The sequence below is a fragment of the Uloborus diversus genome, chromosome 7 (assembly GCF_026930045.1).
Source record: "Uloborus diversus isolate 005 chromosome 7, Udiv.v.3.1, whole genome shotgun sequence".
NCBI lineage: Eukaryota > Metazoa > Arthropoda > Arachnida > Araneae > Uloboridae > Uloborus > Uloborus diversus.
This window is the reverse complement of record NC_072737.1, coordinates 136678006-136691415: the sequence shown is the minus strand read 5'-3', so window position 1 is coordinate 136691415 and position 13410 is coordinate 136678006. Positions and strand designations below refer to the sequence as shown.

Sequence of the window (13410 nt, the reverse complement as noted above, 5' to 3'; positions counted from 1 at the left end):
GGGTATGATATGAGAATGAGGATTTCGACCTTGGACCCTCCCCTTTCAAAATTCCAGTGTGCGCCACTGCTATGTGTGTGTGTGTATATATATATATATATATATAAAGTATACAAGCCAGATAACAAGTATTAAACACTTTTAAAGAAAAATAATGATGAGAAAAAGGAAAATATAAGCAGCAATTTATTCGAAAAAGTCGAAAAGTTGAATCCAGAGCTCATCAGCCGTGGAGGATTCAATGAATATGGTCAAAAGACCGAAACATTAAGCTACAAGCTAAAAAGAGAATGTTTAAACTCCAGTGTATGCAGTACAGAGTAACATTGGGCTAAATGCACCACATGTTAAACTATAAACAATAAACCAGAACTTAAACCTAAAATTAAAAGCAGGGGGTTTTGCTTCGACTAATTAGGAAAAACGAGTTCCGATAATTAACCTTCTATAGGACAGCAGCTGTGGCTACAATTTCTGTATTTTATCATTGTCCTAAAAGTCCTTAATACTTTAGACCAATTTTATTTTCTAAAATATTCATTAACTTAAGACACAGCTGAAAATAAATGATAATCTTTATTAGAGACGTACCGAGTACTCGGTAACTACTCGGTACTCGGCCAAATTTTGATCAGATACTCGGCCAATACAGAGTAGTTGCAAAAAATTGAATATTGTCCAAGACAGATATTAAAATTTATAAAAAAGCACAAGCATATATAATATTCTGCAATCATTTACAAGTTAAATTTAAATTTTGAGAATAATAAAGTTTGTTATGCTTCAATGGAATAAATCTTTATTTTAATGTCCCCAAAGTAAAAAAACTTATTTATTAAAAATTGTACAAAAAAGTAAGTATAGAAAATATGGAATTTTTATATTAAAAATGGATTTTTGCTACAAGCAAAAATTAGTTATAAGGAATATAAAAATACCTTTGCTTAAAAAATAAAAAGAAATAAAACAACGTTAAAAGCACAGTGCAGACATGTGTTTTGGAATTACAAGGAATTCCTTTTTCAATGCACAAAATGTCAGCTTTAAGGCATCCGACAAAAGTCGGATTTTTTTGTCGAATGTCTTTACATCCTTCAACTCACATTTTATGCACTGAAAAAGACGTTCCTTGTAACACAGAAACATGTGTCTGCAGTATTCCTACACATTTGTTTTATTTGCTTTTAAAAATTATTTAAGTTTGGCGGACTAGAACTTGAATAGATTGGTATAATTTGTTTTAATTCGAACTTGATTAATCATACCTTTTATTTATTTATTTTTAATTTTAAAAATATTCTTTTTGCAAAATTTTTGACTAAAACAAAATTTTTAAATAATGCATAATTAAATTTCAGCAGGAATTTAGTTTTAAAAACTATTATATGGACAAGGAGGTCTATATTACTATTCCACTAAGTTCAAAATTCATCATATGTGTGTTTGTGGTTCTTCTTAAAACATAATTGGTACTTGGTTACTCGGCCGAGTACTCTGTAACTGGGTACTCTGCCGAGTAATGAAAGGCCGAGTACTCGGCACTCGGCCAAAGTGCTACTCGGTACATCTCTAATTTTTATGAATCTCTTAATCACAGATGCAAATGACTTAAAATTTTCAAATCAAATGAGAGCAGCAAAATTAGAATCTACAAGTTCTTAACTACACAATTCGAGATATAAGGAGGGTTAAAAATAATGTTAAACACATAATTATAAATGTCCAAATGGTGGAATTACATACTAAAAAACGAGCAAGTATTACAGAAGAGGATGCAATCGGATTTTGAAATGTGAGAAAAATCCGGACTGATGTGTAAAAACGTGAGAAACAGCTAAGATACGTAAAATTTGCACGTAATCCTGTCCATGACAAGTAGTCAGTTTCCATGATTTTTCAACATTTTGTGCTGAAAATCATTACTTTCCATGACCATTTTTGATCTAGTCGAAATCCATGACTTTCCATGATTTTCCCCGACTTTCCAGGTGCATGAACGCCCTTTATTTAGTATTATTAAGCCATGATATGAAACCAATATCACAATTACATTAAGCAGAAAGTAAACTAATTAGAAATTAATATAGCACAAAAATGAAAGACTGAAAAGGAATTATTTTAAAATCACCACCGACTTTCATGCAAACACACTGAAAATACCATATTTTCCATTTTATACACTTAGAGTGTATAGTACACCTAAATTTTTAAAAAAATTAATGCATAATATAGCTTTACCTTCTTTCGCCTGGAACCTCTTTTAGAAATTTTACAGTCTTCTGCCTTCATTGGCACACCATCAATTTTAGTACTGAATTGTGCAAATGGTCGAACAAAGGAATTATCTTCTTCAGGAGGAGGACTTGGATTTCGAAGATACTGTTTACTCAGCTCTCGAAGCCTCTGTATCATTAACGGAACCTTTAAAAAAATTAAATCTTTTGCTGAAACTATTTTTCAATGTTTCAGCACTTAAAGCTTCCAAAATATCAGCGATGGGTAAATAAAAAAATATTTTTTTATTTGAATCATTTATCACACTTAAATGAAAGCCAGATTTAAAGTTATCTAAATACAATCAGCTTTAAAAATTAGCAATTTATGTTCACTAATGTTGATTATTAATTTACAATATCTGTTGGATAAATTTATACAATGACAGAAAAACATATTTTTAAGGGGTCACAGTACCTTTCAAGCATTTTTTTTAAATTTAAGTAAATTTTATATTTTTTTTGAAACCATAACATGCATACTTATTTCTTAATCAATAATTTATTTTCAAAATTTAAAAATATTGCCTACTTTTTTAAAAAATTCAAAATGTTGAGGAAAATTTCAATTTTTTAAAATTCTTAAGGCTTTTTTATTTTTGCACTAATTTAAAAAAAGTTTTTTGCTAAACGATCACTATAATCATCTCAAAAAATCTATGCATTCATTTGCTTTCGAGTTTATTAGAAAATTTTCTGTGATTAATTATGTAAAAAATCAAAGGTTTTTTTTTTAAATTGGTTTTTAAAGGTTTAACATGCTCTAAACATTTGAGTAATTTATAAAATGCTTATCAATGCACAGTTTTGTCAAATATGTTATCCCAATTTCAAAAAGTATTACTTTAAAGCTGTATTTTTAATAGAGAAAAATCCTTAAGGATTCTAATGACATGAAAACACAAAAAAAAAAAAAAAAACGTCGAGAAAAAGCAATTTAAAGTTTTCCTTTTGCATAAGAACACAGCGAGCATGGCCTAAAACCACACATAACTTTTTAAATATTTGAACTAAAGCAATGAAAGTTTTCCCGTGTGATCAGAATAGTTTTTAGTTTTCAAATAAGCGCTAAAAATTTTTTTGATCGTTTCATTATTTTTGAGGTGCTGTAATCCCTTAAAAGAAAATTGAGCACAACAGTTAGTGCAACCTGTTATACAATTATTGAGATGATAGAGCAGGTTTACTGAAGAAACTACTAGTGAATTTTATGCGGGTGTACACAAATAAATTTTAAGTAAGTTTGCTGGAGCATGTGTTTCATACAATTTTCATGGTTATCCAGAACTCATCAGCAAACTAATACAGTCAGACCTCAATATAAGGCCACCTTGCATATAAGGTCACTTTTCAAAAGTCCCGGCTCACTGACTAGGAATTCTATGTTATGTACTATGGGATATACAGTCGGATTTCCATATATCGAAGTAGCAAATTGCTGGGAAAAAATTCCATATATAGAAATTTCGATACATACAAATGATCTTATTTTATCGTAAAAATCTCCTAAAACATTAAAATTAAAGCTAATTTTTGTGCATGAAACCAAATTTCTAATGTATACGAGCATCGGATTAAATGAAAGTTAATAATTGAAAAATTAACAGAAATTATATTTTTGTGGCTTCATACATCTTCATTCTTCGGCAGTTCAACTTGATTCGCAACATGAGGGGATTTTCGTTTCGACAATGTAGTTGAGAGAAAAGTAAAAAATCAATCTACTTAACTTGGATGGTTTTAACTGAAGCTAAAAAGACTAGGAATGATAATCAACAGACAAAAAGGATAACTTGAAAATGATTTTACAGTGTTACTGGTTACAACTAAGATTTGAATTAAACTTGAGGGAATTTAAGAACTCCAGAACGGAACAACGACCTCAAACCCAGATTTCTTATGAGTTTCTTATCAACTTTTAGTAATAATAATTTTCCCCCCTAACCTTCATTTTTCATGAGACAAACAGTCTAAAGTGGAGGGAAAAAAAAATCTACGAATGTCTCGAAAAAAATTTCGATATATAGAGATTTTCTCGATATATAGAAACAATTTTTCTATGTAATAAACATTGAAATTTGCTGGGATTTCGATATATAGAAAATTTTCATACGTGGAAGTTCGATATATGGAGGCTCGACTGTATGGTCAGGACATAGTACATTAATTGTATGGTCAGGACATAGTACATTAATCGCTTATAATGTTACTTTTGTCTGAGTTCTTTGACTGATTTCAGTGTCTAACAGATTCACTTCCAAGAATTTTCCTCGATATATGATCCATAAAAATCCTTTTTCCTATTAACGTAGCATGTAGTACACAGAATGTAGTAGAAAGTGAGCATAGCGTTTATACATATTACACTTTTTTTATTAGCCATAAGAAATAGAATTAAAGTTTTCAGAAAATACTTAGAAATCAATGCTTAAATTAAAGAAAAAACGCATTAGTTCTGTATTAATGAGATTTTAAGTAAGGTAAATTGCCCATCAGTACTTTGCTTGGGCATATTTGTATACAGCTATGTCCTAAATGCAAATTTTAAAAAATCATTTCAAAATTTGTTATTGATTCTAAAAAAATTTAATTGGTTCAAATGGATTAAACGACGTGTTCAAAACTAATACTTTTTTTTTTGCAAAAAATTAATGTATTTTATTTATAAATAAATTTGTATGAAACAGTTATAAGGTCATCCTACTTATAAGGTCAGTTTCGTGAAGTCCGAAGGGGTGACCTTATATCAAGGTCCGACTGTACAGTAGAACCTCATTCATTCGATTGCGCTTAAAATGGGTTACTGCTAAAACAAACTACATTTGCAATCCCTTTCCTACTGTTTTCCTAAAAAGCACAAACTACAGTCAAGACAAATTGACTTTTTTTTAGTTTAGCTGTTCAGTTCATTAGAAAAAGCTTTGTTAAGGTAGACAGTAATTTGTCTACTAATAATGTTAATTTTATCAATTACATGCTTCATTAGACACATCAGATGCAACTCAATACATTACATATTCAATTGAAAATCTAAGTTATATAATAAATAATATACTATAATAAGCACATCTTAGAGCTAAATAATACATAGATAAGTTGAATTATTCAAGTTAAATTTCATCAAACAGTGAAAAAAACTCAACAAAGGAAGAAATATTTTCATACAAAATAATTATTTTTTTCTCTGTGATTTGCAGCAATTTCAGGAACATCCATTGCAGCAGCCAAAAGACCAGTAGCATAAGATTGTAAGGGGTTAGAAGCACTTTCAACCCATTGTAATAATCGTGGAACAAAACCTTCCTAAAAGGAAATAGTAGATCTTTAGCATAAGAATAAAGTACAATTTTTAAGGCATTTTTAGAAAGAGTTAGAGATCCTTTTATTAATTTATAATTTATCAAAATAATTTCAAATTTTTCAATGAAGACGAAAAAGAAATATTACACTACTAATAGCTCAGCCAACTTTTTGAGCAATAATCCTTTTACAAACACATAAAACTTTTCAGAATAGTGAAAATTGTTTGTCAAAACTATCAAAGCAGGATATAACTTCATTTCATATGATTTCAAAGAAGTTCTAGTTTCAGTAGCAGAGTAAGTAGTAGTTTGGCAGTAAAATTTTAATTACTTTTAAATGAAAGAGATCAACTCTTCCAACTTTCAATGTCGGATCAAAAATAAAGGAGAGAATATTGATAAAAGAACAACATTTTTGGATTGAGATAGATTTTTTGAAATTTAAATCAATATAAATGATGTAAGTACCTGCGAAATAAGTCTCAGAATATTTACAAATTTTGAATAAATTTGAATATATTTTCATCAACAAATTAGTTATTTATTTAAAATTTAATTTAGCTTTTACTTTGGAGCTTAAATGATTTACACGCTGAATTGCTTTGTATAGTGTGATGTATGCTGCAAATCTGACGTCATGAGCAGATTACATTTAAAAAAAAGTAGAATATCTAATCAGTGATGTTCCCATCAATTTTTCTGAGGGTATACTCCCAGTAATCAGTCATGCACAATATGTATATGCGATCATATACATAATATGTCATATGAAAATTTTTGAAGCTTGAGGGTACACGCTATATGTCTAAAAGATGTTTGAGAGTAAACCCTATGGGAATACCACTGTATCTAATAACAATCTTTGCAGATTTGACAACTTCAAGCATAGGATATGCCTAAGTAGACCGCAATAAGGAAAATGACTGTATATTTCTCAGGATAGCTGTATATTTCTCAGGTTCTAGGTTAAAAAAAAGTTTTCCCTTTCAAATAATTTAGATACAGTGAAGCACCGTTTATACATTTCTCTTTTATACGTTTTTATCAATTATACGTTTTTAAAACTGGTCCCTGCAAAGCCTAATACACATTAACCTATACCTAATATAAGTTTTTCGTTTGTACGCTTTTTTCATACAGTCCCTTCAAAAACGTATAAACGGTGCTTCACTGTATTTGAGATGAAATTCCAATTTCCTGATTATTTCTGGTTATCCCTAAAACATAACGTGAGCCCTGCTCAAAACTTCTCATTAAATCGTTGAAATTTTTTATTGATTTTCCATGTATTTTTTGTCATTTGATGCTAAAACATTTTAGCCTTGAACAAGTAAATGAGCTCAGTTTAGAATACACACAGCATATGAAAAAACGAAAAATATGATTTCAGACCTAGTAAGCACAAAAAACATGACAAAGAGCAATTAATGTTAAGAAATTCTAATAATTTAACTTTAAATTAAATATATTTATGCAATCTAATAATGCAACACATATTTACTTCTTGGAATATAACATTTTCAAGTCCAGGAAGAATGTCCAACAAAAGTCGACAAACAACTGTATTTAATTCTTCATTATCTTGCATACAATAGTTCTTAACCAACTGAAAAAAGAAGTAATTGTTTTAGCATATTAATTTAGAAAATTAAACTATGGAATTTTTTTCTTCATAGAATGGAACTGCCAAGCATTTTAGATTCAGCTGTTTCACTTGATGAAAAATTAGTATACTACAGAATGTATTTGGGGAATTTAATGCAATTGAAATCAACAAATGTGTCATTTTGGTTAGACTACATTGATAAATCTGCCAAATAAAAATAATGATACAGTTCTGTTAAACGAAAATTTCACATTTTAATTAGCTGTACCTTGTCCTACACAGCGATGCCCATGTTAAAAATTTAAAGAAAGTCCTTTTGAGTTGATAAAAATCTACTCCCTATGTTTAAAAAAAAAATTCTCTTGTTTGACTAAAATGTACCTTTAACTTAAGATCCAAGCACATTCTATGCAGCATTAAAATTTCCTATCAGAACAACGACAGCTGTCCGCTCAAAACTACTTATCTCTTATCTCCAAGAAAAGAGAATTATATAAAAATATACATTACAGCCAAAACAAAAGAAAAATTTGTCCTCTAGAAAAAAAATAATTGAATAAAAATATGCATTGCTATTAGAGCAAAATGTAGCTCTCCCATCAGAAAAATTCCCGTTTCAGAAAAGACAATAGTCCCTTCCTAGAAGGAATGTTCTTGGTAGTAATATAGCTTTTCAAATCTAGCAAAATGGTCACAAGTTCAGTCTAAAAAGTGACTTTCAAATTTGTAGCCCTCAAACATGAACTAATAACATTGTGGTCAGTAGCTCAGTTATTAAATTGAGTTTAGCCTAGTATGATTTTAATTTACAGCAAATTTCAAAGCTATAGGTGTGAAACATAGAGTAAGGAAATGATCTCCTTACATATCTTGAGTTTAACACTGAATAATTTTAAGTTTACAGTTTTTCCATCTGATTATGGTGATCACAAGATAACTTGTTAGATCAGAAGATAGACTTGTTCATTTTTATGCATTCATGGATTTAAAAAAAAATTGCTTGATGATTCAAATGTATACAAAGAACAGAACCCTAACTATGGTAGAATTCATTTGTCACCAGTAGGGATTACAATACCAAACCAAAAATTCAATACTGGTATTTGTTATTTTAAAATATGATACCGGAATACCGGTATTTGATATATTTTTTAAATGCTTGAAAACATATTGTTTCGTTGCCACATATCATAATTTTGTTCAAAAATCATTATAATGAAAACGTAATGGGATCAAATATAAAAGGAAGGAACAAATGTCATAATAAAAAAATCAATTAACAGTTAAAAAAACATAATGCATCTATTGAATTGTCTCTAAGCCTGGAACTCATCTAGTGCTCAACTTTCTTACAGTTGTAAATACTCTTTCTGAATACACACAGTTCGGTGGTACTGTTAACAATGCACGATGCACCTCCTAAATTTGCCTAGAAGCCCTTCATCTTCAAATATTTTGGTCTCTTGCGTGTTATTTTTGGAAAAATCCTTTTGTGTGCGTGATTATTTTGTGTTGTGTGTACTATTATATATATTTTTAGATTTATAGCTAGTTGTAATTTCTTTCCGAAAGACAATACTTTTCCAATATTAACATCATTTTCTCAAGTAGGAGAGGTTGGTGTTTGATTTTTGTTAATAGCCCTTTGGTTTGAAATTTTCGATGAATGTGAATAAATTTCATCTTGTTAGTTTCTCTTATTCGTTTTGCATTCTTTTCAAAATTCTTTATGATCATAATTGTGTAACTATCTGAAAGTATGTTTCAAATTATTGTGCTTAGCTTCTATGCAAATTTTCAAGGCACTATATAGTTTCTGAATATTGTTTTGCCAAGTATAAAGCAAGACATGACAAACCAATGGCGGTGACAACAAATTATCATTCGTTTTACAAACAAAAAAAATTTTTTTTTGCCAAAATTCAGTACAGTTGAAACAAATATTTAAAGAAAATATCATGAAGTATTTCTGCAACTGATAGTTGGAATAAATTATTTATAGAACAAATGCATTCGAAATTACACTCGAAATTAACTTTCACAATAGGGAAAGTGAATGATCAGGGAAATAAAAAAAATGAAAACAAGGTGCAAAAAAACACGATTCAGATCACCATCTAATAATGAAAATTTCATTTTGCATTCTTTCTGCTAGTTTTGTTTAATGATGATATTCTAATAGCTCGTGCTTTTGAAGCTGAATTTTTAAATCAATAGACTGATTTTGGTTTTGTGTCATGGAAAAAGAAATGTACATTGAACATATAGGTAGATATTTAATAAGTTAAATTGAAGATTCCTTAATTGAAACTATTATTTTCAGCTAATACCGAAAATACCGGTATTTTGCCGCAGCAATTACTGGTATTACAAAATTGCTCGAAATACCGGTATTTGGTATTCCGGTATTGCAATCACTAGTTCACCAGATTTGAGAATAAACAAACATCAGTCAGGCAAAAGAGTGAAAACACCCAATATCAATCAATGTGATTAAAATCAAATGAAATATAACTTACCTCATCAACAATCCTGTCATTCCGAAAGACTGTTTTCAGCATGTGCCCAAGAGTACAGTCTGGCTGAGATCGACCTATCAAATGAGTTTTGAAAATTAATAATAAATGAAAATATAAGCAATCTTAAAAGTCTCTGCTCTAACTTATGATTATTTCATGACCTGTAAGCATTTTTAGAAAAGACAGTTTTTCAGATCAAAAGATAATTTGAAAAGGAATTAAAATTAAATTTGTAATGTGTATCTTTAAGTATTTAAGTCACTTAAATACATTAAAATACCTAAAACGAGTCCCCACAATTTTCTAAACATAAATAAAAATTATTACTGTGGAAACAAGCACTAAGTTAACAAATTTTAATTTTTTTAGCAGATTGAAATGTCTAGAAAATACAGAAAACTAAGTATATTATAAAAAATGTATGTATGTGAGTGGTAAATTTTCATTTGTTGAGGATTAGGGAGTGCACTATAAAGATCAGCCAGGGTTCAGTAATGAAAACCGTATGACATTGTCTTATGCCATAATCCAACCAATAAGTTAAATTCTCTAGCATAAAAAATCGAGCAAACGAGTCAGACTGAGCCATTGTTTTACATTAACTAAATATGGGTACTTATATTGCAACTGCGATTGGCTCTTTTTTTGAGCAATCATGATTGCTAATTGTTTTCACTTGATCGTCCTTGATGTTTAGTTCTTTTTTCAACCCCACCATCCTCTGCAGGCGCGACTCCTCCCGGTAGCCGCTTCTCCTGGTCGGTGGCATCCATATCCTGCACACACACTTACACACACTCATACACGCGCCTTTACACACATACACACGCCAACGTGCATACACACAGGTCTATGCACACACACAAACATACACATACACAACTGTACACATGTAACTGCTCAAGAGGAGGGACAGGCTTGGAGTGACAGGAGCTGTTTCTAGAAACAAGTAGGGCAGTAAATAATGAGTAGGGTCCTGTGGCAACTCGTGATTGCGAAAAACATAATTTGCATTCAAAATTTCAGAATTCAAGTTAATTATAAACTTTATTTTTTCTTCTATTTAAAGAAAAAATTTTCTCTTAACTAAGCCACTTCAGCTGCATTACAAAATGAAATATTGTAATAGTTATTGCAAACATATTATAAATAACTGTTAATTAATTTTCTGTTCTTAATTTTATTAATTAATTTTCATGTGAGCGTCACATGCCACTGCCGCAGTGGCACATTGAGGGGTGGGATGTCAGTTTAAAAACATGACTCAGAGGCCTTAGCTGCAACATTATTGCCAATCCTAATACAGTAGTTTATATACAAGTAAGGACTGTTTTGATACTTAAAAAAAAACACCTCCGGTTCTGGCTGCGCTAGTGATGTGAAGCAAATATCAATTTAAACATCTAAATATTTTTTAGTCATTAATCATTGAAAGAAACTTTTCTCGAATTCTTCAAGTGCCAACAGATTTTTTTTTTTTAAATTTCCCACAACGTATTTCCCCTTTTGCTTAGTATTTGTATGGAGATTGAGGATTAAACCTATACTTCAACCATGAGTCTAAGCCTCAAACCTATTTTAAGTATTAGAGCCGGACCCCACTTTGGATCGAAAAATTGACATTTTATTTTTTTCTTAAATATAAGGCTAATATTTAGATAAGATACATTCATGGGCAGTGGTGGCGATTCGGGAGGGCAACCACCCTCGCACTTTTTATGGTTCATTTAGTTATTTTATTTTCCAATTTAGAACCCAAAACTAGGAATTATACAAAAAAAAAAAAAATCAGAAGTGTCAAAATCTTCAGATCATAACTTCTTTCTTTACTTTGTAAGCAGCACAAGCAGTAACTTTTAGTTTATGTATTCATTGTTTAGATATTAATAAATCAATTGTTTTACTTAAACAAGCCATTCTTGCTTGATGAAATTATTACCAAGTGTTTCTGACACTTCAAAATACTTCGGGGTACGTAATGTAAGTCTAATTCATATCTAAGTGTTTTTTCGGGAGAAAGTTAATGGGCACATAATTCATCAAAATCATAAGAAAAATGTCAGTTAAGCATCAATTACCACTCATATGCTCTCAAAACCAGCCCTAGCAATTTTTTATTCCCCCCCCCCTTTTTGCTGACGCTAAGCTAAAAATCCTACGGCTTTGAGTTGTCCATTTTTTTGCCCCCCCCCCCCTCCCCCCGCCCACACTTTTCAGTCCTAATTGCCACCTCCGCTCCTGGGTGCATAAAAGTCAAGTATTTGACATAGTTGAATACATTTTAAGTGCATTAAATCAAGTACACTAGTACCCGTTTTTTATTTATGTTTTTGTTCAGAAGTTTCAGTTCATCAGAGTTGTCTCTTAATGATCACATAGAACTCATCAATTATTGCATCCCAGAAGGATAGAAATTATTTTTCATTTGCATCAACACAAATAAGTTTTCCTATTTCAAATCAGCATACTCCAATGAAAGTAAGTTATTATCATAAAAATCTTTTCCCCAAGCACGAAAACAGACGGGAGGCATGGGCAGGGACGGATTAAGGGGAGGGCAGGCGGGGCTACTGCCCCGGGGCCTCCACAACAAAGAGGCCCCCACAATAAAAATTTTATAAAATATCCTAACTTTCACGGGTTGAAAATATCGGATATATACACATATCAAAATATTCGGATATAAATCAAAGTATCGGATATTTTTGAAAATATGATGATCTTTTCGAACCCTGATTAGGGGTCTCCACTCCTTCGTTGCCCCAGGGCCTCCGCACTTCCAAATCCGGCCCTGGGCATGGGGGACTCATGATTCTCTCTCCTTTAATTAACCAAAAAAAAGCCTAAAACTGCAATTTGGGGACTTATATTCACCAATTTTATAGCTAAAATAATATTTATTGTTAAATTTTGATTAACAACCTCAACATTTCTTTCTTGAATGCTCACTGATTCGCCTTATGGCCATGTCACACATAGAGAAATTCGTTCAACCTGACGATCAACTTTGGTTTGACTCAACCACGAGAGGAAATTCCGACCGGAAAATCCTCGTGTGCTATGCTTTTCCAGGTTGAACGTATTCCATTCAACTTCTCAGCAAAAAAGTTGGATCAACCTCAACCTTCAGCCAATCAGGTGGAAGCAATCCCTTGACCCGTGACGTCAAAATATAACATGGCCGCCTGTTACAATAGCAACAGCGTGTGCAAGGAATGGAATAAACCGCTATAATAACTTCATATGAGTTATTAATACTATATTTTTGTTAAAAACAAATATAAAATGTAATATTGCATAAACATTCACCTTATTATTGTGTTTAAGGCTAATTTATAGTTTTAAGTTAGTCGTAAGAATTTCCTTGCCAAAATCGCCAATCTCGTAGGGTGTAATCTTGCCAAATCAATGAATGTTTAAACAAACTGAAGCAGAGCAATAATGTTTTACTGCATCCATCTTTGATCATGTAAAGTAACAGTTATTTTACATTTGCTTTTAAGAATTTAATCCCTTTGTTGTGAAAAGTTTAAAAAGTTTTAATGAATTTAACCAGTTGGATGGGAGCCTGAAGACGGCTCTGATTTTTTGATCTAGACCAGAAAGCGAGCAATCCCTGGTTCAGTACCCCCAGAGGTATTGTTTTACCTGGAGGACTTTGTGACTAGAAGCATATTTAACGTCTTCCAGTCACCATTAATGAAGACTGT

General features: G+C 31.0%; 1 protein-coding gene across 1 annotated transcript in view; it reads right to left on the bottom strand.

The window, feature by feature from the left end:
• LOC129225917 (DDB1- and CUL4-associated factor 1-like) overlaps positions 1-13410 on the bottom strand; it is a 139323-nt gene that overhangs the window by 116123 nt on the left and 9790 nt on the right. Inside the window, 4 exon segments of the mRNA XM_054860450.1 lie at positions 2239-2421; positions 5439-5576; positions 7077-7181; positions 9701-9774. Of these exon segments, the coding sequence (XP_054716425.1) occupies positions 2239-2421; positions 5439-5576; positions 7077-7181; positions 9701-9774 (500 nt within the window).